The following is a 24,412-nucleotide window of genomic DNA, read 5'->3' as shown; positions in this document are numbered from 1 at the left end:
ACATGCAAATTAAAGGAAAGCGGTATGCCATTCCACTTCATGGCTTCCAGGGGATGGCTGCTGCAACCCATTTCAGAAACACTTCCTTCTTCCTCCAAATCACATTGATCTGGTAGATGAGTCTACTCTCATTGAGGTGGCATCTCTCACAACATCTGCCTTTTGAAATAACTTCCGCAGATCATTTTATTTTTTATCAGTATAATCCCATTCCCATTAACCAAGCATCCTTAGGACTCTAATGTCATGAATGGAAGGTTTAACAGGCATCCATGCTGACAATCTAAGTGTCTCTACTTATAACACCATTTCCCAATGCTTGTTACAGGGCGATAGGATTATTCTTCTAAAAAGAGTCGATCAAAACTGGTATGAAGGTAAAATTCCAGGAAGCAGCAGGCAAGGCATCTTCCCTGTCTCCTATGTAGAAGTCATCAAGAAGAACGCAAAAGGTGCTGACGATTACCCTGACCCTCCTCTACCCCACAGCTACTCTAGTGATAGAATTCACAGCCTAAGTTCCAATAAGGTAAGCAGCCATTCTATCATGTTAACTCTGAACTTGGGCTCTCAGGATATTGTTATCAGTGGGTGATTTGGGGGACCATCATAACAGCATGTCATTGAAAAGAAACAAACTCATATTATGTCCATATTCATGAGTTCCAGATCAGAAAATCTAAGTTAATTTTCCTCAAGTAGATTCTGGGATAAAGACTTAGTATTCATTTTTGCTAATTCCATTTTCAAGTTTAAGTGCATAAAGAGAAAGGAAATGTTATCAGCATTTCTTGATACATCTCTGTATTTTGGTGTATATACATTACACATAGAAAAATCTACCCCTAAATTGTGTATCATTATGTAATTATTAAGTGTGCAATAGTCTATGAAAGTCTTAAGGCATTTTCTACATAGCATAAGACATTTTTAATTTGAGGTCTATAATTTTGCACAAAATTATGATACATTATTAAAAATAGTCAGTTTTTTTCTCATTAGCTTTAGGGCCAAAATTCCACTAATTCACCAGCTGAAAATGATTATCTTTCTCAATACAATTTGGAAAAGGGCTTTCCCTCTTGAATTGGTCCATCAGATTAAAACTATCCTTCTAATTCCTTTAGTCACAAAATATTTTTCCTCATTTTTCTGTTGAATTATAAGCTATTTTAGGGGTTTATGTATGGGCTTCTTTCACCTTTACAGTTATATTAAAATATAAAAGTTTTAAATCACCAGTGAATTATTTCCAAAATATTGTCAAATGCCTCCCAATGTGAAAAGGGATGTATTGGGTTATATAATGTTAACTATTTTAGTTGAGATCAAGGCAAGGATGTGTAAAACCAGACCATTAAACATTGTGAAAGGATAAAGTCAAGATAATTTTCAGTCAGGGTCTCCAGGGACCTAAGCTATTCTGTATAGTAAATAAATTACCTATGAATCTGTCTCAGTTGAGATATTTTCCTCCTTTAAAAAGTCTTAGTAGACCGACAGCCTCCAAAACAATACAGAGAAACCCTGTCTCGTAAAAAAAAAGTCTTAGTATTTGGCATTATTCATTCTAATCCTTTTCAAAAAATGGGTTCTAGTCATGGGTAATTAATTACCCTAATGTCTCTATCACTGGATAACTGAGCAGTTTGCACTATCTTGATTATGAAGGTTCTAAAATTTAGCATTTAGATTAGAGATCAACATACTTCCTTCAGTAGTTTCTATTGGTAATGGGGGGGGGAGAATCTTCATCAATACGCATAAGTTTTACCCATCATTCATTTTTCATAAAACAACTGTCAGATGACTCTCAAGTGACCGAACCTTTAAATAAACTTATGCAGAAGAGAACAGCATGTATCTACAAATGCTTTCTTAGCACTGAAGAACTTCTCCCATATGCTGTAATTAACAATGACAAGCAAATATTTTAAGTCAGTGTTTGTGGTCTTTGCTCTGAATATGTTTTAAATGCCATTCATGTTTTTTGTTGTAATACCATATTTTGAATCAAGGAATGTACAAATACCAAATTTTAATAGAGGAATGTATTAGTTACACTAGTAACTAATTGTCTTCCTCTGTTTCAAAAGAAAAGTATATCAAAGTTTTCATCCATAATTAGAAAGAAATTCTAGTTTCATCTCCACTGGTTATCTATCCGATGATGGATATCCTGACTTAATGAAGGAAATTCCTGTAGTGTTGCCCTGGTCAGGAAAAAGAAATAGTGATATACAAAAGCAGCAACAAGACACAGCTCCTGTTTTTTAACCTATATGTGCAAATAGAGAAAAGGAATGCTGATGAGTTTTGAATCACTCTGTCAAATTCAAATTACATAACTTGATGTATTTCTATTTTGAGAAAGACTCAACTATACTTTGCTTATTTCTGATTTTGGCACAATAGAATTCAATTCCAATCCTTTTTATTTATTTAATTTAATTCATTTTACATACCAACCACAGTCCTCCCTCACTTCCCTCTCCCCTCCCTCCATCTCCCCCATTTTTAAGATGAAATAACCAGTTAAGAGCACTGGCTGCTCTTCCAGAGGACGTCAGTTCAATTCCAAGCACCCACATGGCAACTCTCAACTGTCTGTAAATCCAGTTCTAGGGGATCTGACACCCTCACACAGACATACACAATAAAACCCCAATGCAATGAAATAAAAAGAAATAAGTTATATTTTAAAAGAATAACTTTAATTTTGTGTTGTAAGTATGTGTTGTGATGTAAGTACTCCTTAATCAAAATTAACACTTAATTTGACTTTTGGTCTTATCAAGTCCATTTTAAAGCATTTGCTCTTTTGGCCTTTTAACATGTATAGAGGTGGCTCAAAGGGCATTGACAGTCAAGTCAATAGTAGCAGATCACAATGGAGACTATAGTCACAATGATGATAGTGAAACCTAGAGATTTATTGTGCACATAATATTTCTGTCCAAATGAGGAAAAAAAGATATTCACCTTGAGTTACTATCAGTTTCACTCATTTCCAAAATCTAAGTACTAAGATCAAATCTTGCAACAACAAGTATAAAATCGAGTTTTAGCCAGTAAGAGAATTTGATAGTCCTTGGGACTATCAAATGAAACTTCATCTACAGGACCAGTACGGCAATCAGCTCATCACAAAACACATGTACAGTATGACTTCAGATCAATGGCTAAGCAGACTTGAATCATATGTAATAGGCACACATGGTTGTGTCATACTTGGTGTCATTTGTGACACCTTATGGTGACATTCCATCATATTTCCCTTAAAACTTAAATAAGTGCTCTATCCTCCAATAGAACACATTAAGTCAACTTTTCAGTGGGGAATACTGTGCACTTAGCTATAGCAAAGCCCATGACTAAAAGAGCACAGGCTGCGTGTGTGAAGTATTATCCTGAACAGTCAAATAGAACATGCATTTCCAGCAACCTCTTCTGCAAGACTGTTTGCCTCATAAAGCAAAATCAGCTATCTAGAAAGCACTAAACTAAAGATCATCTACAGCCTCTTTCATGGCCTTTGTATGCACAGCATGCAGCATTGTTCCTCCTGTCCAGCAAGGGGAGAGCAGGATAAATCAATTACTTGGCAGCCCCTCCGGAAGTACTCCTTTTGAATTTGCATTTGTTGTTTTATTTTAAATATTCAAATTGTATCAGTAATATTCAAATATAAAGAATGATATATATTTGGCTTCATAAAATCCAGCCTCATAAATTATATTCTTATGCTTACATAAAATATCAAGCTTAGAATATGAGTTTGCATCAGCATCTCATATCTAATTCTGCAATATTGGCTTCATTCTGATCACAGGGGACTCTAGGATTAAGAAATATGTTTTTAGCACTTATTCCCTTAAACATGTGTTCATGCATACTAATCTAAAATACTTTATGCCATGTATATGAGACAATTGTAAAAATCAAAGGAGTGAGTACCTCTCCAGGGAGGGAGAACGGTAAATAAATTCAGAGATTAAAACAATGCTGAGTTACTTGATACTTCTCTGTGCTAACAATGCCCAGCTATATCTGAAATAAAGATAAGAGTCGATGCAGTCTCAGAGAGGTTGATTAACATTGGGCCTCCTGGGGTTCCATTGTCTGCCCTCTTGATCTCTAGGAAGCTCTGTCTCCTCCTTTGATGCTTAAGATACCTTCCAAACTAACAGAGATTAGTTGCTCAAGTAAGGTTTACTATTAGTCTAAATAGGCCCGGCATTGGGAGGCAGAGGCGGGTAGATTTCTGTGAGTTCAAAGCCAGCCTAGTCTACAGAGCGAGTTACAGGACAGGCTTCAAAGCAATACAGAGAAACCCTGTCTCTAAAAACAAACAAACTAACTAACACAATTAGTCTAAATGATTTCATGCATTTAAATCTCAAGTAATTTCTCCCAGCGTAGACATCTAAGCATCTTCCATCTATGTCTGTTAAAATTAGGCTCACCACCCCACCTCTCCTGTATTTCTCTGTTGTATTTTCACGTGTTGTTATTTTCTTTGTTTTACTTCATAACTCCTGCTCATTTATAAGTCGGCTTCCAGTGAACAGACCTGTCTTCCCATATACAATGCTCTGCCCGGCACAGAGAAAGGAGCCCTCCAGGGAACTGCCCGAGAGCCACTATCCCTCACAGAATGGTGTCCACCAGCAAACCAATTGGCCCCGACACCATCCTCTTTCCTCGACAGTTTCTTGGTTGAATTAGAGAAGTTTAGTACTTTAACCTTGCCATCTGACCAGGCCAAACCAAACATCCTACACCAGGTCGTCCTTGAAATTAAGGAGGAGCCCTCTCATCTCCCCCTGTCACTGGCTCCAGCATCTGTACCACTCCAGTCACCCCACTGTCTGTCACCTTCTCCTCACTCAAGTACCACCTCAGCTGGGGCCCAGCGTGGTGATACGATGTCTCTCCAGGATTCCACAGAGGACACTCAAAGAAAACTTACAGATTTGAATAAAAAGAGAGGGGGCTTTTCAAACCCTTCCAAAATCCGTGAAGTCCCAGGTGATAAATTTGTGGCCTCTGCATGCACCCATGTGGGTGCCTTGCCTATAACTCTTCCTGTCATTGGAGAGGAAGATGAGGAAATCTGTGAGGGGCTTACATGCCAAAGATGGCTGCCAGGATCTCAAGAGCAAGATGTCACATGGTGTGACCACAGCAGCGCAGAGGTGACGTCACAACTGCACATCAAGGAGGAAGAAGATAAGGACCCTGACTGCTTAAAATATTCACTAGGCATTCACACACATCCTAGGACCCCCAAGGAAGACATCAGTGCAGCAAAAACCAGTAATGAGGTATTTAATTTTGCCTAATTACTGAGGACTAACCAGTTTTGGAATTAGCCAGAAAAGTTAATATTACTAAATATCTACTTCTGACAATGCCTTAACGGGCTTCCTCATGCAGAATAGAAGCATTGGAAATTCTAGGGTGGAAGGAATATGCAAGGACAACATAGTTCATTGAAATGATGGGGATTTGTATAGTACAATTCTACGCTTCCATTACTCCTTTGTCACTATAAATTTAACTTTTATGTACTGAAGCTTATCATGTTTCTAATATTCATAATGATAGCTAGTCATTAACTCTTAGTGTCAGGCTATTCTCAGAGCCAAACATTTTTAATTTTCAGAGAGCTAGGAAATATGGTTATCCCCACTTTAGAGGTGAAAAGCTGATGGATAGACAGGTTTGACTAATTCCAAGATGGCACACGGCAGTCTTCAAAACAACAATGAAGTAAATAAAGTGTCACACAACTGAAATAGTTGTTTTCTTGAGATTGGTAGCTACTTATAGTCCTGGGTCCTGAAACTTGGTCTTACATAGGACCTTGGCCAGGAGTTTCCATCAATAAAGGGAGGTAATGACCTGAACCTTAAGTTTATGAACTTTTCTCTCAAAAATAAGTTGATCTCTCAAATGTGAATTGTCTAAATTCAAGAGCAAGTAAAAATTATCTAGAAATTCTGAAATTTTTAAATAAAAAGAAAAGCTTGTAGTACATTAAGTATTGGTGGTATTACACAAGTAATTCCTTCCATGATTCCTCTGTTTCCAAATAACTAGCCACAACTTTGTAGGAAGGAAACCACGGCTGAAGGATAGATAGAATTCACTGTCATAAGCCAAGTGTGCAGCTAAGTCTGTTGTGTAAACATCAAATTTCCCCTTCAATATTACCATCTTGAAGGTGTGATTAGACATGTGGTTTCATTTGCAGGATGTGTTATCTGCCTGTTTCAGACAGTATCCTAGGCATAGCATTCATCCTTCTGAGGTTGGCTCAGCAGACAGTTCATTCTGTACTCCAAGAAATTCCAACTCCTTAGCTGTGTGACTGTTTACCTTATTTTAACCAACTTTATAGGCAATTTGTATGTCATTGCAGAATTTTAGGTACTTTGTTGCCTTCATGATGGGGGGGGGCACAGGCATTGTTATCTCTGACCATCCACACTCCTAAAATCATACCCACTGAAATTTTGAAATTAAAATTTAATAGGCTAGGTCAGTGCTTTCAAAGCAAAAATACATTAATACCACTTCCCCCAAGATATTTCACAACATTTTCAAGTTATTAGCTGTGGAAGGTACTGTCTTAAGACCATGTCCCTTCATCTTGTCTTTCCTCAACATTTAAGCCACCTTCATTTGCTTCGGAAGATCGAACTGCTACGCCTTTCCCCAGCTGTCTGTTTCCCTCCCCTCCGCGTTATTCTCCTCTGGCCTCTGTCTCTGACCTGGCCTGTGAGCTCTTTCAGCCCACCCAGGCCTCCTCACCTCCTCTCCTCCCCAAATACCCACATCAACAGGAGATAAGTTCACCAGAATCAAAGGTAACTGCATCTTGAGTGTGGCTCAATTTACTGCATGTTCAGCAGGCATATGCATTGAGATTCATGTTGTCTGACAAGCTCTAAAAAGTTATGCAAATTGTGACTGCTAACTTTTAACATTATCAGCATGGCCAAATCCAGCCACTTCTCAGTAGACATGATGCCACCCATCAGCCAGTTCACAGAGCCTAAGATCAGGTGGTCCTCAACATTACTTGTCTGGAGCCCCGTCTTCCACAGGATACACCAAGGATGATTCTTTGGTGTTGACCACAAAGCAGCCATCTCTGATACAGTGGTTCTCAACCTTTCCAATGTTGCAACTCTTTAATACACTTCCTCATGTGGTGGTGACCCCCAACCATTAAATATTTTTATTGCTACTTCATAACTGTATTTACTACTGTTCTGAATTGTAATGTAAACATCTGATATTCAGGCTGATATGCAACTCCCAAAGGGGTTGTGACCCACAGGTTTAGAACCACTGCTCTAGAATCTTACCTCTCCAAACTAGAGAGATATTGAGCCCATCATTATAGTAACAAGGAAAAAACTAAAATTTAAAGAGGTTTATCTCTACCATGAGAGCCAAGATCATTTCATATAGTGTTTTGGGATCAATGTGTCTAGAATAATATGTATGACTAGAAGTATTCACAATAACTTTAATTTAAAAGAATATTTTAATATATATATGAAATGACTAATTTCAGGAAAGCAAACTTTTGTCTCTTATATTTATCTCATATTTAGGAACAACTGTTGTACATTAATCCCCCCACTGAGTTTCCTAAGCCCTGTAAATCTATTTCACTCTCATAAGAAGAGTATAAGTTGACTGAACACATCTGTGCTTGTAAATATAAAAAGCTGTGATTTGGTCTTGGATCTCTCATTCACTACAAGGAAAGAAAGCATTGACACAAAAGAAAATAATGTTCTGATAGGCATAGAACAGTATTTATAAAATCATTATAATAACATTTTTATTAACCCATATCAACTATTCTTTAACTCACATGAACACAGCCAGGTAAAAGGAAGTTTAGAAACAATGGTCTATTCTCAATGACCATATGCATGAGTGAAGACAAAAACAGGTATGGACACAGGGGAGCATCAAACATCCTCTTCCACAGCCTTAGACAGCCATGATAACCATATATCATCCCAAGAGAATAAGACTGTGACCACTAATGACCATGAAATTTTAGTCTAAGCTAGAGCTACAGTCTTTTACTCAAAAGTATTTTTAGTCTTGCTAGTGTTATCTTAATTCCAGTCAAATTCTAGACCCTGCATTGCTAGGTCCTGACTGCCCTGGAAAGAAAAATAAAGCAAACTCATGGCAAGACTCTCCTGTCCACTGTCATAGTGAAGATCTTTGAGAGCATGTTAAAAGTAGTTGGAGCCGGGCAATACACAGTACCCCACCCTCACCAGAAAAAAAAATCATTTTCTTCTTAGGAAGTTCGTTAGGACATTTTTACCTCTAAAAAACCTAAAGCTTTCCAGAAAACTTGATAGTCATTAGGCCAAGTCTTCTCTTATCTCACCTGGTTCATCACTGCTTGCCACTTGGTGAATACAAAAACAGATGGCCTGAAGAGTGTTTTGGATGCGGTTATTAAGCATTCCCCTAATAAGGAGATAATATTTCTGACGTGTGTTCTTAGCCACCTACATTACATTCAGACACGTTACCCTGCCAGCTTCCCTCTGCTCATGAGTCCCCTACCAGAGTGGCAGCTGAGCCCAGAGGGTGGCAACTGCATGGAGCAGACAGCAGCTGTGTGCAGACAGTTCAACCCCCCCCCACCCTGCCCCTGCTGTGCCAGTAAGTCATGAGCTTGGCATACTGTGTGTGCATGGAAAACAGCCAACCAAGAAGGTTCCTCCCGCAGGCCACATAAGGAAATTGAGAACTAACTCACTTTTATGGCTTTTCTAGGCTGATTTAAAAAGCAAGACATCTGTCCCGGGCAAGCCGCCTCATAGCCCAGTGATGTCTAAGAGGCCCTTCAGTACACCTGTTACCAGGGTAGGGTCGGACACCCCCACCTGCAATGGTCATCCTGGCCACCCCGCCTCTTCCTTAGGTGGCTTTGCTGTGACTGGGCAGTAAAGTGAGGCTGAGGAGGAGTCCCCTGAGGTTCAATGACTAGCAATCGAGGAGCCATGGGCTGTGTGCTTCCCTATTGTATGTGTCAAGTTTCTCAACTCCAAAATGGCACTCTCAGATAGATGCTTCACTACACAGACAGGAGTTCACATCTGTCTCATTTTCATATTCAAGTGCTGTTTTCCAGTCACTGTTTTCAGTGTGGAGAGCTAAAGGGCTGCCTGTGGTCTGCCAAGCTGACCTGCTTTCAGTCACGTTAGCTCCAATGTCTCTTAGTTGCTATGGATTTGTTTTCAGCTGCGAGCCATTTCAAAAAGACTCTGTTGCTCAGGCGGTAACATGCCACATTCTCTCCACACTGCCCCCCGTAAGGCGGCCCTCTGGAGTCTGCCTGCTCACAATTCCCTCACAGGTTTGACCGAGCTTTGAGGTCAGTTGCACGCCCCCCCCCTTTAACTATTCAGTCCTGTAACATCTGCAGAACTTGAGAATGATGGTTTCTAAATGGCACCCTGAGCTCTGGGGAAGGCAGCCAAGGAATCCGGGGATTTCCATCTATGCATACTTCAAGGTTCCTTTCACCATGTCTAAGTTAATGAACCCTGATTTAGCTTTGGCCTGCCTGCCACACAGCTATGCTCTGCGTTTCCAGTTCTCCGGGCTTAATTTTTAGTGTTCCTAAATGTAGATAGCGTTTTCTACGTAAGGCATCTTGCGCTCATTGCTTTGCATAGTCAGACCTACTTTTGTTGTCGAAGAAGACTTGTATTGCTATAGGGAGAGGGAAATGTCAGTTTGTTGTAGAGATCCTTAAGTCTCTACTGAACAGCCTTCCAGAGCTGACACATAAACTTGGGGGTAGAGGAAAGAGAGCAGACAGGGATAGACAGAGACTAAGTTAGTTTTATAAAAATTGATGGATCTCATCCATAAGTTCCCATGGGTAAGATGGCATGTTCTGCGTCACCTTGCCAATATTTCCATCTTATAAATGTGTTTGAGGGCAGAAAGTTCTCCTTTCTTTTGATTTATGCAGAATTGTGTTTCACCTTCATAATCTCAGAGGGAAAACAGCCAATCAGCATAAGCATGGGATTGTTAGTTATCGGAGTTACAGCCAGCTAATTCTGGCTGGTATGTACTACAACTAGCGTTTTCTGAGAAAAGATGACTTGGGAACCCAGTAACAGCTTGTAATGCTTGCAGAGATTTTTCCACATTTGTTTTGAAAGTAACAACACATGCTTTTTAAAGAAGTCTCTAACATATAGCGGATTCTCCTGGGATAGATTGAGAGAAGTATAAATAAATACTTGGCCTTCAACTCCCATCTGCAGTGGTGTGTGAAGTCTGCTGATCCCAGATTCCAGGGTAGATTTCCAACCAGCTTCATTATAAGCAGCATTTTATGATTGTTCCTGGCTGTGAAAAATAGCATGTGCTCAAAACCTGCCTATTTTGTGTCCATTTTACATTGTATCCATTTTACAATGATTAAAAAAGAAAAATCAAAGGATGTAATATGTACAGAAATTTCTTAATGAAACCGCTGTTTTCATACAGTTAATACACACAGTGACACCAAAAAGAGAAAATAAAAGAAAAAAGTTCAATGATTAGAATGTGGAAATAGCATGACGCATCATCAGATTTTCAGAATTTTATTGAATGCTAGAGATTCACCGAGGAAATATAATCATAGTATAATCCTTGCTCAGAATGTCCTATATGGTCACGGCGACCTGTTAACTGAAAGCTGCCTTCTTATACTCAGTTTGTGTCAGCCTCTCCAAATGCTGCAAGTGTGTGCCGTTCTATATTTACCTCAGCTGTGCTGAGACGCTATGCGGGATAAAAATTCCTAAGCTGTTAAAATAGAAATGCACACAGACCTAACACACTGGTGGCTAACGATCATTTCTTCTGAGACTTAAGAATGAGGGAGAGGGAAGGGCATGGTAGGAAAAGCAGATCATTTTCTACTTCAAATTACCCGGTGGGTCTCAGAATATCCTTCCACGATTTATCAACACTGAAGGAATTTGACCCGCGTCAACCAAAGGCAAAAACAACTTTTAACGTGTTACCACCACTGCTTACCATTAGGTGGCAATAGAGTGCAAACACAGTAGCAAAGACAGCATTTGGAAGCACTTTGCTTGAATACAATCCCACAGGAACCACAAACATCCTTACTAAGGACAAATGTAGATGCTAACCTTGACCAAGCTAGTCTATCTAGTCTATCGTAATACTTCATTCAACGTGGGAATCAAAATTCTCCTACCATCCCTTTTTGTCATTTGCTGTAGTAAACCATCCAACGTCTTTAGGTTTCAGGTTTAACTAATGTGCAAAGTGAGGTTGAAATGTTGCCACTGTGGTTTTCACATGACTAAGATACATAATAGGAAGTGATTTTCTGACTATTCAGTGTGTAAGTCTGAGGAGAGGAATCTTTTCATAGCAAAGGAAAGCTAGCCGATGAAATATCTATTGCTTTATGGACTCCATGAGGGGGCAATATTCGCCTTTATCTCACTCTGATGTTAGAATGAGGAACCTGAGCTGAATGTCCAAGGTCGATAGCAGACAGTGTCCCCAACAGCAACAAATGCACATCCATAAGGGACCATTAACACTACTATTCCTCTAGTGGCCAAGACCTTGTAAAACATATTAACTCCAATACTGGGATTACACAATGTTCCTCAGAAACATGCCACACTAGTTAGCAGTTCATCCAAAGACGACTCCTGTTAAAGAAGGGCTTTGTTTTCAGAAGTCACAGTTTTATGAGGTATACAACTTCTCTGTAATAAAGGGATTATATTCTGGCCTGAGAATGTGAATACTATGGGGGTAACTGATGATTCGGGAGGGAAAGGGAAGGCCAGATTTGGAGGGTGGGAAGCAAGGAGAAAGACATGTTTTGAAAGATGATTAAAATCCAGGAAATTGCAGGCTCACACCCCCAGGAACTAAGTGACCCTCACACTTAGAGCTAAACCCCAGCTTTACTAACCAACAAAGAGACAATGCATTTAAATTATTTTGAAGACTGAAGAATCAAAGGCACTATGTAAGATTATCAGAAGATGATAATAAATAATGGACTATAAACTTCAAATTGTAGGTTGCTTTAAGTTAACTAACAGGGTGATTTTAAGTGGTATTCAATTTTTTTAGAGAGGAATTGGAAATGTAACACACACATATGGAAGATTTACACTTGCTTCTTCATATATTTAAACTGATTAATAAATTCCTTAATTAAAAAATCTCAAAAAATAGAGGATGGTTTGGTCTTCATTATTTTTTTTTTAGACAGGCACTCCTTATGTAGTTCTTGTAGACTGGCCCTCAACTCACTAAAATGTACCTGCCTCTGCCACCACACCCAGCTTAGTCTTCATTATCCTTAAAACGATTATAATTTATACTTGTAATATTTTATATTTAATAATATCACTTTATAATTTTAAATACTATGAATTTTATATCGATTTATAGGAATAAATCGTCCATCTGTTCAGTAATGCTTATCTATTCTTTAGGTTTAAATTTGCATATTCTATACATACATAGATGTCGGAAAAAAACTATAGGAATGCTGTTAACAAATGCTACCAATTAATAAAGCTTCAAGTTTTGGTAGTGAAAATACTTAATCTGCACTAAATATAGAATGTGGATTAGAGACGGGAGATAAATTTAGGAAGGGGCCTGATCAACAGACTCATTCTGGAGGGAACCCCAGTGTCTATAAACAACTTCAGGGGGAATCTTTCTAGGTTATCATTGTGTGTATCCAAGCTCTGATCCGGACTCTGAAGACAGCTCTAATACAACTAAATTCTGTTATTATCAGAGCCCAGACCTGACTTGTCAGCAGGTAGCTATCAGTTAGCAGCAAACGATTGAAATGTGTCTGGGTCAAATGTGTAGATTTCCCAAAAAATGTAACATGCAAATGATCAATGTAAATCACACTGAGTTTCCATTTTCAACAAATGTGTTCAATTTCATTCTCTGAAGTATTTGTGTGGCTATGCAGGATGCTAAGGCTCGTCATTTCCAATATTATAAGTATCTATTACAGATACTGGTCTTGATGCTTAGTTTAAAAAGAAAGGAAACTCTTTTGAGAGTTCAGTGCACTGGGGATTTCTACCAATATTTCTCTTCTAAGGTAAAGCATTATATGTTACCTGGAAATTGTCCGTTGCAGTCTTCTTAAAGTTCTCTGTCTTCCCTTTTGAAAACTGCATGTGCTTCCCTCCCCTAACCCTTACCACATTGAGAGCAGAGAATTGAAATCCAAATGCAGCATGGGATGTCTGGCTACTGACCTTTTCATCTGTACCATATGTGCCAATGTCGTCTGTGAAGGAAAAGCTCGGAGCAAGTGTGGTTATTGCTAGATGTGGCTTCCTCCTGCTTGTCTGAGAGAGAGAGAGAGAGAGAGAGAGAGAGAGAGAGAGAGAGAGAGAGAGAGAGAGAGAGAGAGAGAGAGAGAGAGAGAGAGAGAGAGCGAGCTGGAGAGTGAGGATGAATGAAGGGGTCCAGCCTCCCTGCCCCTGTGAATCAATGTCCTCCTTCTTGCCACATTCCTGACCTTGGAAAAATCAATGGGACTCAACTTTCCCTTAAAGCTTGAAGAGACCAGATTGTGGATGCATTCAAAAGTTTGAACCTTGGGTATTCTGATTGAAAGCACCTTTCAAAATACTCAATTATTAAGCGTACAGAAACCCTTTATTTGGTGGATTGTTTTTACTTCCTCTTGGTTTTTTTACAGCAGGAAATATTAAATGTCAAGAATAGTATCATGCTATTACCCAAATTGCCTTTTAACAATACCTGTTCAGACACTGGTGACATTGAAAATCATTTCATTTCAGCCACATCGTCCTGCGTTCACTCATGACAACATTCAAGGTGGGGGGGAACCGTAAGTATCCTTCTCTTCTAAATCCAAGACTAACCTTGACCCACAAGATGGACAACAGGTGTACCTACAGCAGACCATAGGACTTTGTAAGTGAGAGGGATCCAACAATGAACATAAGGTGTCCAGCACAAGAAATCACACTGTTCTGCTTGTCAGTCAGATCAGATGCTAATGCTCAAAAGAAAACAGAAAGTCTGCAGAGATGGCTTCGTTATTAAGAGCACCGGCTACTCTTCCAGGGCACCTAAGTTCAATTCTTAACATCCACATGAGGGCTCACAACCAACTATAACTCCAGTTCCAGGAGACCCAGCAGCCTCTCCTAGCCTCTGTGGGTTCCAGACACTCACAGGGTGCAGATACACACATGTGAACCAAACACGTATAAAATGAATAAATAACAAAGGGAAACCTTCCAATGTTGTAGTGACTCCTACAATGTATAAATCCGTCTCTTCATCCACTGGCTGGCTAACTGGTAACCTCAACTTTAACGGCAGACAACCTGTGTGCTAACATTGTTTGCCCACCTATTTGAATACTTCAAAAATATGCCCAAGCTCTACCTTACTAGTATAATTCCAAAATTATAACCCATGCTTCAAAATGTCTTTTGAAAGTAGCAGTATTAAAGCACTCCCTGCTGTTCAGATACGTGATATAATTTCCACCACACGGAGAATGAGCCTTTTTTGAATGTTCCTTCCAAACTCCCCTCTCCCGATATATACATGAAACCAACCTGCAGGTATCACACATTGTCTCTAAGAGCTCCATTTGTCTTTCTCGGGCCCAGTTTACAATAGATACTCAGGTTATCCACTTCCTATTGGCTCCTGCCTATGCTGAGTCAAAAGAGACCTCTGGAAGCCATGGCCTGAGTCCTCAGCCTTTCTCTGTGCTTCTGACTGAGCCTTCTGCTCAAGCTCTTCTCTCTCCAGAAACCTGCTGACCAAGACTCTTCTTTGGGGGAGGCTTTGGTGTGGAAATGGTGTTTTCAGCACCAAAGAGTCCCTCCTTGTTCACCACTCCAAAGGCACCTCTCGCACAGTGTGACCAGGAAGGTGTTCTTATGAACATGTCTTTATCCCAAACAAACCTCACCTAACTGGAAAAATTTAAAAATGACTTGTAATAAGGCTTCTGTTGCTCCTTTACATGTGCAAAGAATGACGGGATTAAATCACAAAAAATAGACTCCAGAGCTGTTTAGAGTGATGACACATTGGTAGCATGTTCAATTAAACAGAGTCCAGGGCATATGAACAAGTTGTATTCTGTTGTACTTTCTTGTGTCATAGGCAACTGTTGTCACTGGACTATTCTAATATCACAGAGCCCACACGTAGAATACTTTTTCAAGCCTTTCTTTAGATCTTACTCTTTATCAAATTTATGTTTCATTGCTGCCTTAATTAGAGGGATTATGGAAGGTTAGCTCATCACATACATTTAGAAAAATATTCTGTGAAGAAAAGTAGAAACCTAAGTCAAGTTGCTATGGTTCAGTTTAGGGATAATTAAAGGTGCGAGCCATAGTTTTGAGTTTGACTCAGCATTTCTTAAGAGACAAATTTATGTTTGAGGCATTCTTGACCTCTCCACCACCACCATTTCACCAACAAATTTCAAAGCAGTATTTTTTATTTAATTGGACTGCATTTCCTGTCATACAACACTGATTTTAAGAATCAGCAGAGGTAGAAATATTTCCAAGAAGGTTTGTTTATATTTCCATAAAAACTTTTTTGGTGTGATCTAATTAAATCACTATGGTAAATAAATTCTGACAAGTGTACTTGGCTTTCATTCTATAAAAATGAGCTGGGCCTCTATGCCGATTCTGGTTTGTTAGCTCTGAGGACCCTCTGAGTCTTTAAGCACCTGGTGTTTGTGGTCTTAAATATGCCTATAAGTGGTTGGAGTTATGCCCCATTAAGGCTAGAGACTGACAAGAAGAGTTCAGAGAATCCCAAAGCGACTATAGAGTACATCCATCAACATAGCAGCCAGGGATGAGCATGTCACTCTAGCTTGAAAATGGACAAGGACCCTTGTTGAAATTCCATGTCTGTCACCAACAGCCTCAGATGCTAGCCAACACAAACAGCAAAATGGTTTTCCTCTTCTCCTAAGGTTGGCTCCAAGCAAACATCTTAGTGAAGTGGCCTCTGACAGTCTTACCTGCCACCTCTTCTAGGGTCTGGCTCTGTTTCTATCGATGACCAGAAGCTCCTCCCAACAAAAGACCTCAGGAAACTGCAAAGGGTGCAGAGAATATAAGTGGCTAAAATTGTCCACTAGAAGGGAACATTATTACCTAGAGAAGAAATCTTTAATGTGGGGATTTCTGAGTTGGGTACCAAGCTATGGAAGATGGTGGTTTTTACAGAAAGGCAAAGCTCTTTCCTACAACTCCCTGAAGTCAACTTTATATGTATCCCCATGGTCAGGAGACACTCAAGAACAGAGAGGGAGCCAGTGAAGCTGTTGTACATTTACAGCACAATGTTTGAATTCAAGTACCAGAATATTCTACCAAAATATGATTTTTCTAGCTTAATAAAGTAATTAGAAATAAAGTATTCTTGTTCTAAAGTAGAATTCAGTATTACCTACTTTTTTAATGGTGGTCTAAAATAAATCCAAAGTGCCCCCAGAATGTTATTAATGTTTTCTTACATTGGCACAACTATGACAATTATAAAAAGCAATAGAAACAAATTTACCAATCCTTTTAATCCTCTGATTATACCAATGACAGATAAGTGATATCATGAAAATTTCCCATTAACTGCATATCAAACTCTTCCTGGCCTTCTTAACCTCTGAAATGTCAGTCTTTACATTCCCAAGTGCTGGTCCATGTTGATAACCACTAAATTTAATAATAATAAAAGTCAATGTCAAAAGAGTCAGTGTTCAAACACATTACAGATCAATGTCCCCATCTCTCTATCAGAGTTCAGACAAGAAAAAAAGTGGTGACATCCTTTCAATAATTGAGACTTTTAACTCAAGCACAGTTTCTTTTTCCAGACACATTTTTAAATATGACCCACTAGTTGGGCCAGGTCAGGGATGGCAGGCATAAAGCCTCACCTATGATTCAAGGTCATAGGTGAATTGCATGAAGTCTTCACATTTCAAATCCTGATTCCTATTGTAAAGCTTGGCTTCTTTAAAGGATTTCCTATGATAAATGCATAGTGTTCCCTTTGTAATAATTCCTACACCATTTAAAAATGTATGTGTGAAATATTTTGTACAACTCAATATAGAACCATTTGAGAATTCCATTTCCAAGCCTCCATTATTCATTTATGGTTATGGCTAGCTAACTCTGCAATCCCTCTTAATGGGGTTATAATATAATACAAATACCATTTATCTTGTTATGTGGCACCCAGATGACAAATGTTATATGTATAGACAATTTAAATGCAGGTCTAGCCTACAAATATAAAAATGGTATTGCCCAACTCATAAAAATTATAATCTTCCCTGAATATCTTTCATTGTAGGTTTTGAGACGTCATTAAAGTGGGGGTGATTCCCGTGAGAATCTGTTTCCATTGACTTTACATGTTTAGCAAAGACTTAACATTCCTACCACAGTATATTAATGATAGGAATGTTAGAGCTGAAATGAATGTTATACTAACTTTTATAACTTCATGAAGATATGAAGCAAATTAAATGTGCCCGTTTGTCCTGTTTAAGGTTTCAGGCTCTGTATAACTATACTCCTAGGAATGAAGACGAGCTGGAACTCAGAGAAAGTGATGTCATTGATGTGATGGAGAAGTGCGATGATGGATGGTTCGTGGGTATGTGCTCATTTATTCAGTTTGTTTACATTTGCTCACTTGTACGGTTCCCTGAGACAGCCAATCTCTCTTTGAATTCATTCTCTACTATCTGTCCTAAAGACACTGCATTTTAATAAATTGTAGCACTTATTGTGATACATATATGTGATTTTTTGCTAGTTTTATTTGAACCCAACCAGGAAAATTTCTTTAAATAGCACCAATAAGCAATGACTGTGATGTCACAATAACAATTACAAAAGCACACCAAATGTTCCCAGGTGGGAATAAGCTTTGCTCTGATTGATGGAAAACATTAGCTGTCAACAGGGGAAATGTCATTTGATGGAGAACAAGATGAAAAGGAAGCTGACCCATTTGCTAGGACTCATGTAGCCAATTCTAAATGTCTAGGTACCCTCTTCAGCTTCAATTAGCAAAAGGAAGAACTACCTTTGTTGCCACTTCAAAGGCAAGACCACAGAGTTACCATCTTGGAGACTGAAAGCTCAGCCATGGAGTATATGCTTGACATCCCCCACTGTTAACTGTCCAGTCCCCAGCACAAAAAGAGGGGGAGGAAGAGATGAGGAAGAGACAACATAAGGTCTTCTAAGAAAATATTGCTAGACAAAAGTATACACCCAGACACAAAGGAAAGAGGTGACAAGGAAATGTGTGGGGAGAACTGGGGAGGCTGGAGAGAGTTAAGTTTACCTGGGTTCCATCAACCATCTATAACTCCATTTTCCAGGCATCTGACACCTGTTCTGACCTCCATAATCACTGTGCACAGTTGGAGCATAAACATGCATTCAGGAAAAACACCCATATACATAAAATTTTCAAAAAATAAAATTAAAATGTGGGGATGAAATCTTTCTCTACACTAGTCCAGCAGTAGTGAGATAATAAAAGAACTGAGACCAGGTAGGCAGACACATGCCTTAGGTTGTATTATTTCCGTTAATCCCCACATAAAAAGAAGTAGTTTACATATATGGTTTTCAGGGAGTTGTAAACAAACCAATAAATTATAGAATGTTAATGAGAAATGAAATTTCAGAGGCCCTACCCAATCTGCTATGCTAAAACACAAAATAATTTTTAAACAGACTTTGCAGAAACCATCCAGAGAATTGTGGCATATGAAACCAAAGGGGGCAATGAGAATAGCCATGCGTGCTCTCGGTGTAACTGCCCATGTTAGAAATAATTCTCAGTGGGTGAACTCCATTCCACATGCCTACACAAGTAGTAATCAATCTACTTTTTAAAAATTTAGATTTTTTTAAATTGCTCAGAATTCTGTATTTTGTTAAGAAGCATAGCAGTGCCTTTGTAGTGAGTGAGGTAGCACTGAGCATGAGATTACAACACTTGTGATATGGGTGGTGTCCCATGTAGTGGCCATGTGTACTACAGAGGGGGCCTCTTGCTCCTGAACCAACCCTTACTCTTGCATGGATCCCTTGCTCATCAGTCATCCTGTCCCAATGCAAGCCTTACAGCTACCTCTTATTCCTTGTTTGGCATTGTGGTGATTTGAGTCCTACCACCCAGCTCTCTGCACAGTTGTCTTTCTCTCTAGACTGGGAGGCTGGACGTCCCCATTTAGTTCCATGTGATGGATTATCTATCACTTATGCAAATGAAACAACGACAACCTCAGGCAGGACACTTAAATTGCCCACTTTTTATTGTCATCAAGTGAGTTCTCTATATTCCTTTCCACACTATTTAGGGCTTGCTCCCTCGGTGAACCCTTGTAAACAGAAAGTATTTGAGCAGACATAGTAACTGACATTTCCCTGCTGTTACACACCTTTTCATTTATTGCTTCTATTTTCAGGAACCTCAAGAAGAACCAAATTCTTTGGTACCTTTCCCGGAAACTATGTCAAGAGGTTGTGAATCACCTTGCTCCTTACTTACTCCACATTTCAACAACACATCTGCAGGACTCACCTGAAACATCCCAGCAGGCCAGTCGCTGTCATGCCTTATGGTTTCCAATAGGCCATCGCCATCTCTAACTGCTGCCACCACATCACCAGCAGTGACTGCCTCTGGGAGCTTTAGGGAAATGTGGCAAACTTACACTTATAAATGCAGTTTCCTGCTTTCTGCCCTGAACTTTGAAATGTTTGTGGTATGGAATCAGAATGAAAGTCGTCATAATTTTAAAAAGTGGAATAGTTAAGGCAGGAAGGAAGGGAGGAAGGGAGGAAGGGAGGGAGAGAAGGAGGGAGGAAGGAAGGAAGGAAGGAAGGAAGGAAGGAAGGAAGGAAGGAAGGAAGGAAGGGAGGAAGGGAGACTCTCCAGAGGCTTTCTGGTCTCATGGCTGTATTCCCACCTCTCTGGAAGGAGCTCTGTCCTCAGGAAGCCTGAAGACTGTTTTCTCAAATGCTGTGGCTTGCATTTTCACCCTCAGCTTTGCAGTATATTTTCCTTTCACGAGTTTGCCTAGTGCCCTGGTTTACACTATATGACAACTATGCTTCAGCTATTGTTTGCCTGAACTTCTCATATATTGTTTTATGCACAGTGATCATAAAATCTAGAATGAGTAGGAAAGTTAATTGGGATGGGTGTGATTTTTGTTAATTGCATTAAGTTCTCACATAGGAGTCTTTTTCTGCCCATTTTTGTGTGTGTACTTATTAGAAGTGCAAACAGTGAGTGATTAAGTTATCCCTTGGTCACTGTCATGACTATCATGAAGGTTTAGCCACACTGCAGGACAAATCGTGTTGTAAATTTGCATTGCTGTTTTATATTAAAATATAATCATCAGCATCGTGGACAATGAGCTCTTAGTGTTTATTTATCTGATAAAACTTAAAAGCAGTGTTAGTAAGAGGGGCAAAGAGATGAAAGTAATACCCATAGGTAAGTTTCACTGTGTGTACACTTATACGTTAGATTGTATAAGGACATATAAAACATATGCTGTGTTGTACATTTTATGGAAATGTAAAAGAATTCCACATTATTTTATAGAGTACTTCAGGAGCATCCTGAAGTGTTAAGGCTGGCTTTAGCAAGGATTATGATCAATACAATTATTTTTACTACAATAATTATTTTTCTTCTATGGAACCCAGAATCCTGACTCTATTTACAGACAGGAATATATACGTTGAGCCTGATTTTTCTGGTGTGTGTAAAATACTTCCTAGAAATAATAAATTAGGCACTTTTAGATATAATGGTTAAATCATTCAGGTTGTATTTTCTGCCCCCAAACAGCTCTACAAAATGATACCAAACCTGAAAGATTTAATGGGTTCACAGTGCCTGTGTTCCACCACACCCTGAGACTCAGCTTTGTATTTCAAATGAATTTGCATAATACCTATTCTTCTTTGAATCCTTAGCACCTTATAGACAAAACTTTTTATGGCTTTCCTCCTGTGGGCAATGCTTGATCTCCCACAACATATAGACACTAGCATTTTGTAAATACGTGGTTGAATTTTTTTTTTTTGTAAAGACTATTTACTTGTTCAGGAAACAGGGATTTCCCAATTTGGTCTTACCCTGCACTTAAACTGAGTTTAAACTCTTTCAGCAGATCTCCCCTTGTGATATCTTGACAGACCACAGGCAAGTGTGAATCTGGAAGATAGCAGCTACACAAAATTCTATGAATTGAAAAGATCTTTTTGTAGCCAATCTAAAACGCACATAAACCTGGCTACAGAGGAACATCATTTCGGGGGAGAAAAAAGAACATACTTTTGAGAAACCCACTTAACTGTCCAGTTCACAGTCAGCTTTGTATTAGAAAAACTTGGGATTGGAAATCAGTCGGCCACACACAGCTTTGCTGATGAATGAACACTACTTTTTCATACCATTTATGAAAACAAATCTTCAACTCTGTTGCCTGTTATATTTAAGAAAATTTGCTGTTTCTACTCTCTGTATCTGATTTTAAAAGGAAAAAAATATTCTTACCTGGCTTTAAGGTCACTGACTTTGAATTCTTACAAGCAAAGGTCATTGTGTTTTTCTTGAGTAGATACTTAATAAATTTTGCTTGAAAGTACTTCCACTTTTCTTTGGCATTTATGTAAACTCTGTGTTTTATTCAAATGTATTAGTTAGAAATAAGTTAAAACATTTGGAATATGTTCTCTTGATATTCAAATGGAGAAATACGGGCTGGAGAGATGGCTCAGAGGTTAAGAGCACTGATTGCTCTTCCAGGGGTCCTGAGTTCAAATGGAGAAATACATGGTTGCATCAACTAAGAGGAGAACTTTAAAAATCTACCACCAAAGGCCACTTGCTAAATCCTGTTTACTTAAATATTGCTCCTCAGCTAAAGTAACATCTCAAAATACCCCTGCCTCAAACCTGGCTATTTTCCAAGAAGTTAGTTACAAACATTGTAAGTTATGAGCACCTGTTTTGGAACTTTTAAGTACTTCTCCTAAAGAACTTTACCATCATTGGTCTCTGAATGAATTTCAAAGCTGCTGCTGCAGAGGGATCATGCTTTTCTGTCACACAAGTAAAATATAGAGTCCCTCTATTTTAACTCACATCCATATCTGTCAAATATTCAACAACATGGTCCTCTCACGGTCCTTAGTATTAAACACGTCTTATTGCCCTCAACAGCCACTCTGGTCTCCTCTATTCCCCTGGGTAATTTCTGACTGTCCCTAGCTCTCCACTGAGATACACTCCCTTGTGGGAAGACTAAACCTCACAAAACTTTTGCAGTACTATTTTCACCCGAGCACTGGTCGGTCACTGAAGTCTAAGCATCTGAATCTGTCCACCCAGGTCATTGGAAGGCTAACAGGAAGGGATGCTGATGTCTATGTACCAAATGTTGAGCCCTGCTTTAACTGTATCACCCTTGGCAACGGGCCGGTTCTGTTCTTACTTGCTCAAAAGCTGGGAGAATCTGTTTAAGTGACCATGTGTTTTCATATCTACTTACTGCCTGATCTCTCTTTGTAGGTGGTCAGTTTGTGTGGCCTGATGATTTCTTCCCATTCTTCTCCAGATTTCGGCCACAAAGGAGGATATTATTTAGAGACTTGTCTTATTTCAAACGATTAAGGACTCTAGCAACATCTCAGAGTCCATTTATTTAAAGGAGTTTTCAGCCTCCTCTCCAGATGGTAACTCTTTAAGGATTGTTTATATATCAATTATGTTTTCAAATAATTTACTCCTCACTAATAATGAGGGTCAGAGCCCATGTTCAAATTGACCTTGGAAATAGAATGTCCCACAGTAGGGATTTGCTTATGGAACAAATTCAGTCTGTTCTGTGGTATTGGATATCCTACCAGCTGAGAATGGTTTGTACAGCAGCCATCAATTTGATGCTAGGATCCCTAGCTTTAATTAAATGAAATGTTGTTTCACCCAAATTCCTTTATTTCCATTTTATGTTATATTAGAAGAAAATTATCCATCATTTTTATGCTGGCATTCTTACTTTCATCAGTGAAAACTGACAGATATGTGTTGTATCTTTGTAATGTAAATTTAGCTGTGACACTCTTGGTTTTCACTCCAATTCCACTACCGAAGTGCTGTCTGTCCCTTTACAGAAACTGGCTTGTGAAAAAGTGTGACTGATGCTAATCGTCAGCCACAGATCTGGAAAATGACCAGAGAGAGAGGAAAGTTAAGTGACTGCTACACACCAAGCCATTCATACGTATGGTCTATGTCCTTATCCTCACAGTGAAACTAGGAGGAAGTCTGTGCTGTGCCCACTCTACAGATGCGGAAGTGAGAGCTGCTGTGAGAGGCTCAATGGCTTCTGCTGTGTAAATGTGGTGGCATGGTAGAAGTTGGATTCAGGGCCTGACGTACCTGTCTCCCAAGCCTGTGTGCTGCCTTCTGCATCACCCAAACTTTGTGATACGCACATCGTTGATCAGACAATGCAGCCAGAATTAACCCTCTCCACTCATCCACTCTTCCCCTTCACAGACACTCTGCTACGGCAGCCTCCTCTTAACAAGCATCTTCCTAAGCACATGTGATGAGAAAGAGTAGGCACCCAAAGCCAGGCGTTGGTGGCACACACCTTTAATCCCAGCACTTGGGAGGCAGAGGCAGGTGGATCTCTGTGAGTTCAAGGCCAGCCTGGTCTACAGAGCAGCCTCCAAAACAATACAGAGAAACCCTATCTCAAAAAAAAAAAGAGTAGGCACCCAATACAGCACTAGAGTAACTCCCCAAGGAAAGTTCACTTGGGCTTCTAAAATACACAGGAACTGTGTCTGTGAGCTTTGGTTCACCAAGATTCCAGAGGACAGGGCCTATGAGTCAGCTCAGCAGCCAATGGAGTTTCAGGGAAGTGTTTGGTATTCAAGCTACTTGGAGACAGGCAAGCCCAACATGCTCTAGGAACACAGAGTGCTCACTGGACAGCTTTTAAATATACACAGTCCCCGGATACACTAGCCATTCTCTGCTGGGTGACTGTCTGAGGCTCACAACCTTAGCTCACTGCTAAATTCAGCCCCTCAGGAGCTCAGGAAAGTTCCATCTGAGCTCATACACATACATATATCTTGACCCATAAAACTTGGAGCACAAGACAGAAATCAGCCTAGCAAATCCTCACCTGTTCCTTTGGGGTTTCTTGTTTCAACCTTTCCCC

General features: G+C 39.4%; 2 protein-coding genes across 32 annotated transcripts in view; both read left to right on the top strand.

The window, feature by feature from the left end:
- Positions 1-21,820, top strand: part of Sorbs2 (sorbin and SH3 domain containing 2) — a 300,895-nt gene extending 279,075 nt beyond the window's left edge. For 19 of the 31 annotated variants that reach the window (XM_040731909.1, XM_040731910.1, XM_040731913.1 and 16 more), the window contains 5 exons: positions 329-529; positions 13,103-13,192; positions 13,905-13,954; positions 17,678-17,784; positions 19,619-21,820. In XM_040731909.1, the coding sequence (XP_040587843.1) occupies positions 329-529; positions 13,103-13,192; positions 13,905-13,954; positions 17,678-17,784; positions 19,619-19,680 (510 nt within the window). In that variant the 3' untranslated portion in view covers positions 19,681-21,820. The remainder of the gene's footprint in view (positions 1-328; positions 530-13,102; positions 13,193-13,904; positions 13,955-17,677; positions 17,785-19,618) is intronic. The other 12 variants (XM_040731917.1, XM_040731926.1, XM_040731925.1 and 9 more) reach the window with 3 other exon arrangements.
- Positions 2,649-7,244, top strand: LOC121134162. Its single transcript, XM_040731937.1, has 2 exons — positions 2,649-5,327; positions 6,681-7,244. The coding sequence occupies exons 1-2, from the start codon at positions 4,929-4,931 to the stop codon at positions 6,888-6,890; spliced, it is 609 nt and encodes a 202-aa protein (XP_040587871.1). The 5' UTR covers positions 2,649-4,928; the 3' UTR covers positions 6,891-7,244.
- Positions 21,821-24,412: the final 2,592 nt, after the last annotated feature.

This window comes from Mesocricetus auratus, unplaced genomic scaffold, assembly GCF_017639785.1.
Source record: "Mesocricetus auratus isolate SY011 unplaced genomic scaffold, BCM_Maur_2.0 Super-Scaffold_100026, whole genome shotgun sequence".
NCBI classification, from domain to species: Eukaryota; Metazoa; Chordata; class Mammalia; order Rodentia; family Cricetidae; genus Mesocricetus; species Mesocricetus auratus.
The sequence above is the reverse complement of the archived record's forward strand: the minus strand, read 5'-3'. Positions and strand labels throughout refer to the sequence as shown.